Genomic DNA, 6067 nt, shown 5'->3' with positions numbered 1-6067 from the left:
AATACAACAGTAACAGGTAGAGCATCTGTGTGCCATTTTTTCTCACAGTGTTCTCATGGGTTAATTGGTAACACTTTATTTTACAGGTCCAATAGTTTCCAGTTCATTTTTTGGAAACTTTCCTCATAATTTCCTAATAAACAAGCTGATACTTAACTAAATATTATCAGGATATTTCCAAGGAATGCCTATGCAACTTGATATTAATTATAAGCATATGTGAGGAAAGCTCTAGTTGCTACAGTTATTAAGTATCTGCTTGCTATATTTGTATATATATTTGTGTATATATTTTTTAAAAAGCAAGGAAATTAGGTAGTAGAGAGCAGAGAGCACCGGATGGAATATAATGTTTAAGAAGATCAGACAGGGGTGCCCATGGCGTACCCATTTAGGATTTTCTAAATCATCAAAAGCACCAGTCTGATCTGCCAGAGATTGGGAGCCAGTGAAAAGAAGCTAAAATTGATGTAATGTGGTCAAATTTTCTAGTTTTTGTTAAAATTGTAGCTGCAGGATTGAACCATTTAAAGTTTTATAGTATTATGTGGCAGACCTGAAAACAAAATGTAACAAAAATCCAGTCTGGATGACACAGAGGGGTGAATTGCTCCTGGTATGGACAGTAAACAGCTTTGTTAGGTGAAAAAAGGTTTGTTTCTTGATCAAACTGCTGTCCATGTTGAGCTGGGCCAATGACCAGAGAAAGATAATTTACAAGCACATACAGCTGAGTATCATTAGTGTAGAATTAGAAACTAATTCCATGAATGTATAATATGGCTAAGAGGTGAAATAGAAACAGAGAAAAGCAGAGGGCCAAGAACAATGCCCTGAGGTACTACAAATCTTAGTTCAGAAAATATTGATCTAGTATTATCACTGGAAAAATGTTGTGTTCTTTAAGATAAGTAAGATTTTAACCACACAAGAATCAGGTCAGAGATGACAAAGTGATTTTCCAGTCTGTCTAGGAGTATACTGTGATCTATGGTGTCAACATTCTCATTGAAATCCAGTGATAGAAGCACAGAAATAGAATGACAGGCCCTGACAGCAGACGAAAAAAGGTTCAAAAGGATGACTGCAAGACATGGGATGAAGCTTCTGAAATACAACTCTTTCTAGTAATTCTGGAAAGGATGGAAGGTTAAAGACTGAATATTATCAATAGACACTGAATCAAAGTGTGGTTTCAAAGGAAAAAGTTTAACCACAGCACTCAACAACAAAGATTTTGGGAGATGGTGCTAGTTGTAAGTGAAAAATCAACAGTATTCAACGTTGTAGGTCCCAGAAATGGCCAGACTAGATTACGTAATGTGCAAGGCTGCAGCATCTGAGTAAGGATTTGTTTTAAATGTGCTGTGACAAAATAAAAATTTTGATGATGGTGCTTGATGAAAGGTTTGGGGATCACCAATGTTGTAACAATTTGCCACCACCTAAGTGTCTAAGTTCACTCAAATCTCAAACTACAAACATGGTGCTAAAGGAAAAGTAATGCAGTCACCAAAATCAGTAGCATTTTAGTCCAGACTGAATAATCTTAGCAACCACTGGGTAGAATGCAATGAAATTTTATTGATGTGGAATAAAATGTCATTGCATTCTACCCAGTGGTTGCTAAGATTACTCAGTCTGGACTAAAATGGCAGGCAAACTAACACATTGCTATCAGTAAAAAATCAACTTAGGGCATGCGCTGATGATTTTTCCAATGTACCTTGGACAGGAGGAAACCCTTCAGACCACATAAAAACGGTTTCAGAGTTGAGGATAGAGAACCCATTTCATCAGTTACTATTTTAATGAGGATGCTTAAAGTGTTCACAAAACACAATCATTTGCAATGAAAAATCCCAAAATATAGTTATTTTCACTCTGTCTTTATCTCTCTCTCTGCTCCAAAATGCTGTCACAAAAGATCATATCAAATCCTCAGCTGCACCACTGAGAGCAAAAACAAAGAACTAAAAGCTATTCCCAAATAAAACCGGTTCACCATGAGCAAACCACCCTTTTATATTTATACACAAAAAAATATACACCGCAAGACCAACAGCTGTATCTTCTGTTCTTAGTTTGACCTATTTGAAAGCCAAAGTGATTGATCTGAGCAAAACATGCTGAACTGCACTGATAGAGAAATGCCAGTTAAAGCATGGTTCTGGCACTGGTTATTTAAGAGATGAATTAAATCCTTTTAATGCCTATTTTTAATCTAAGCATACTAAAGTTTGTTAGAGGACACTCGTTTGTGGTGAATGCATTAATTATGTTATCACTATCTCATGATAATTCTCATGTCAAGTGCAAATGTACTTTATGGGGCAAGTTATTGTGAACTTATAGATGCCATGTGAAAGCTGAATTGTGCTGTTAAATAATCACAAAAACGCTGATGTATCAGAACTGTTGCTTGTCTTATTACATGGTCAAAGTCCAAGCAGTAGTACTTCTCTCTGAGGGGAATATTGCTTGTGTTTGTTTGAGAGAGCAGGCTTGACCAATGCCTTTGACCTGTCTTATCTAAACAGAGATAATCCAGGCTGCAAAAGAAATGACTGTCATTTGCTCCAAAGAGCCGTCAGGATGAAGACACAATCGACCAACCTTCGCATGAAGTTACCTGTGTTTGTATTTGTCATTGAGGTGGTTATTGTTGCCCTGTATGCTGCCTTTGTCACCTACGATGAGCATGCTGATGCCAGATTTCAGACCAACCAGACTAACCCCATGGACAATGCAGTATACAAAGACTATCCTTTTTTTACGGACATACAGGTCATGATATTCATTGGCTTTGGATGCCTCCTGGCATTTTTTCGACTGTATGGCTTTGGGGGAATGGTTTTTAACTTCCTCACAGCTACTTTTGCAATCCAGTGGGCCATTCTTGTGCAGGGGTACTTCCAGTTCAGCCATGATGGTAAGATACAGCTTGGAGTGATCAACCTCATAAATGCAGAGTTTGCCTGTGCTGTGGTGTTGATATCTTTTGGGGCAGTTCTGGGGAAGACCAGTCCGTTGCAGCTGCTGGTCATGGCTCTGCTGGAAGTGCCAGTGTTTTCAGTCACAGAGTGGGCCGTGCTGAAGTATCTGAAGATCAATGATGCAGGAGGATCTATTCTCATTCACCTATTTGCCTGTTATTTTGGCTTGGGGGTCACCTTTGTGCTGTACAGGCCTCACCTAAATGAAGGCCATTCAAAGGAAAACACTAGCTACCAGTCTGACATCCTGTCTGTGATGGGGACCTTGTTCCTCTGGGTGTTCTGGCCCTCCTTCAACTCAGCATTAACTCTGAAAGGAGATGACCAGCACAGAGCCATCCTCCATACCTTCATCAGCCTCAGCGCCTCCACACTCACTGCCTTCGCCCTCTCTGCAATGCTGAACAAAAACGGTAAGCTCACCATGGCTGATATTCAGAATGTTACCCTGGCTGGAGGTGTGACAGTCGGGGCATCTGTGGATATGATGATATCACCTGCAGCTGCATATACTCTGGGTATAATGGGCTGCACTGCATGTATGCTAGGTTACAAATACCTGAGCCCATTCTTAGCACGGCAGTTCAGGATCCAGGATCAATGCGGAATACATAACTTGCATGGTCTAACAGGACTTATAGCCTGTGCTGCAGGGATATGTGCTATACTGATGGCTGATGAAGAGGTTTATGGCCCCAGTTTGTATGAAATCTTCACACACAGAGCACCAGTGGAAGGGGACCCTAAACTGCAAGAGCTCCAGATGTTGATACCTGGTTTGCAGCCAGGTCTGGGGAGGACTGCCAAGGAACAGGCTCTCTTCCAGGTAGCAGCTGTGTTCTCCACCATAGGAGCGTCGGCACTGGGAGGCATCATCACAGGCTTTGTCTTAAAATCGCCATACCTTGCACCACCATCTGATGATTTCTGTTTCGACGATGAGCCGTTTTTTGATGTTCCTCCTGACTACGATGCACCACTTAAACTCAGTGACACAACTGCAACTGAGGATTCTGCTGCCTGACATACAACTGCCAAGTATTGTCAGTGAGTCTGACTAAAGAGGAGAGTGTAAATAAGCCTGTATTTGTCTTTATATTTAATGTAATCTGCCAACACTCAGCAATTATAGTGACTTTTAATTAAATGTTTTTATTTAATTATTTACAATGTAATGGATTCCATTACATTGTAAATAAGTTGCACAGGTGATTATAGATAATGAAGAGTTCACACTTGACCTCAGGTGACTCCAATGACTCTACCAACCACTGTTACAACAGCCAGGATTACAAACAAACTAAGTGACACCAACGGCCTTGATAACGACCCCACAGAGGTTAAATACTTGGGACTACCCACCCAGTTGCCCTTGATCAAACTCTTCTTGGACTGTCCAACACTGTCTAGTACTGCCAGTGGAGGTGTTATTTATTGTGCTACATGCAAATAATAAAGGAAATTGAGAAGAAATTAGATTCCAGTTCTGTCAGCCAAAATGTCACAGGTTTGTGATGTGAAATAAACTCTTTTTAAGCTGTGTATATTTTTTTGTACTTATGTCCATAATTCAGTACAATAACATAAAAATACATGTACAGGGCTCAGATCTCTGTATCAAAGAAGTATTAGCATGAAACTGACAAGGAATATAATGAATCATCAACTGTTCGCACTATTAGTCCAGAGAAATGAAACTTATACTCTACATAAGGTAAAGACAGATGACAGCAAAAAATAGTAATGAAATATGAAGGATAATACAAGAGAGAGTAATGCAGTAAGGACACCTAAAATAATATACAAATATTATCTAGAACACAGAGAGATTTTAATAGTGACAAAAATAACATAACCTATTAATCTGTAACAGGAATTAGAAGCAGGGATACAATTCTTGTTACCACTTGGATATCAATGTGTTTGGAGAAGCTGACGTTTCTTTTCAAGGGTCACTAGATGGCGACACAGAGCCGTGAAAGATATCTGAGGTTTTTCTGCCCTCTGTAGTGTTTTACAGGCAAACCAGGGGGTCATTGCTTTCTTATCTGGTCTGTCTCCTCACCTGGTGCCCACTTTGCTGCCTGGTTGTTAAAGATCATTACCAACACTCCCTGTTGTATGGTGTACTGCATTTGGGTCCTGAACTCACCCGTGACAGGTTCAGAGTTTGAGAGCTTTTGCCCCAGGTGCAAGCCGTTGGTACCACTGCACACTCTGAAGGCGCTGATCCTGCCTTTGATTGTTTGTTCAGTACTCTTTCACTGTTATTTTCTGCCGTTATTGTTGCACAAATTCTGTAGTTTGACAATGACCATACATAGCCTTTTCGGGGGCGCAGGGATTCATATATTCCAGAAGATTGCATTTCTCTCCTGGGAACAGGATGGAAACTGTCCCGCACTATCCCAAGGCAGAACGTCATTTCAACATTAATCAACAGTATAATGAACATAATATAAACTGTGCAGCTGTGTGCAGCTTGACCTGAACAGAGAAATGATAGACAATAAAATATCAGTCTCATGATATAGGTATAAGGGAATTACAAGTATACGTGGAGTCTCATACTGACATGTTAACCCATCATCCCAGTATGAGCCCCAGTATCACTGTAAAGAACCATATACAGGTAATGGGGTCTGTACATGGATGTTGGTTTACATACTGAGAAGTAATTGAAATAATGTTTACACCCAACATCTCAAAACAAACACTTTTTTGACCCAATACCTCTGTAGAATTCCATATTTCCTAAAAAAAAAAAAAAAAATGGTCTTGACAGTCATTGACAAATGTTTTTAAGTGTTAATAAATTGGATAATAAATGATTTCCTCTCTTTAAAAAAACACTCCACATATTTGCGGTTTCTCAGCTTTATTTTAACCTCTATTACAAACATATATATCCTTCATTCAATAAGGGGAGAGGAATTTGTCCCTAAGTAGAGTGCTTGAGCAACTTATTGTTTGCCCGTGAGGGTGTAGAGGGTCAAGTGCCTCGTAGCTCCAGTAGGGGGTAGTAATGCAACACCAAATACCGCAGCTGCTGTGAAAGCCTCTCAGAAGAA

General features: G+C 39.7%; 1 protein-coding gene across 1 annotated transcript; it reads left to right on the top strand.

Moving 5' to 3' along the window:
• Window positions 1-2569: 2569 nt before the first annotated feature.
• On the top strand, window positions 2570-4531 carry LOC121192903 (ammonium transporter Rh type B-like). The gene has a single exon (XM_041054897.1). It carries the CDS (start codon window positions 2596-2598, stop codon window positions 4018-4020), a length of 1425 nt encoding a protein of 474 aa, XP_040910831.1. The 5' UTR covers window positions 2570-2595; the 3' UTR covers window positions 4021-4531.
• The last annotated feature ends 1536 nt before the right edge of the window (window positions 4532-6067 follow it).

This window comes from Toxotes jaculatrix, chromosome 2 (genome assembly GCF_017976425.1).
Source record: "Toxotes jaculatrix isolate fToxJac2 chromosome 2, fToxJac2.pri, whole genome shotgun sequence".
Classification (NCBI taxonomy): domain Eukaryota; kingdom Metazoa; phylum Chordata; class Actinopteri; family Toxotidae; genus Toxotes; species Toxotes jaculatrix.
Note: the sequence above shows the minus strand (reverse complement) of the source record. Positions and strands in the feature narration are given on the sequence as shown.

Bases quoted from the DNA above. Each gene is read 5' to 3' on its own strand.
- LOC121192903 (XM_041054897.1), top strand. From the start codon at position 2,596: ATGAAGACACAATCGACCAACCTTCGCATGAAGTTACCTGTGTTTGTA.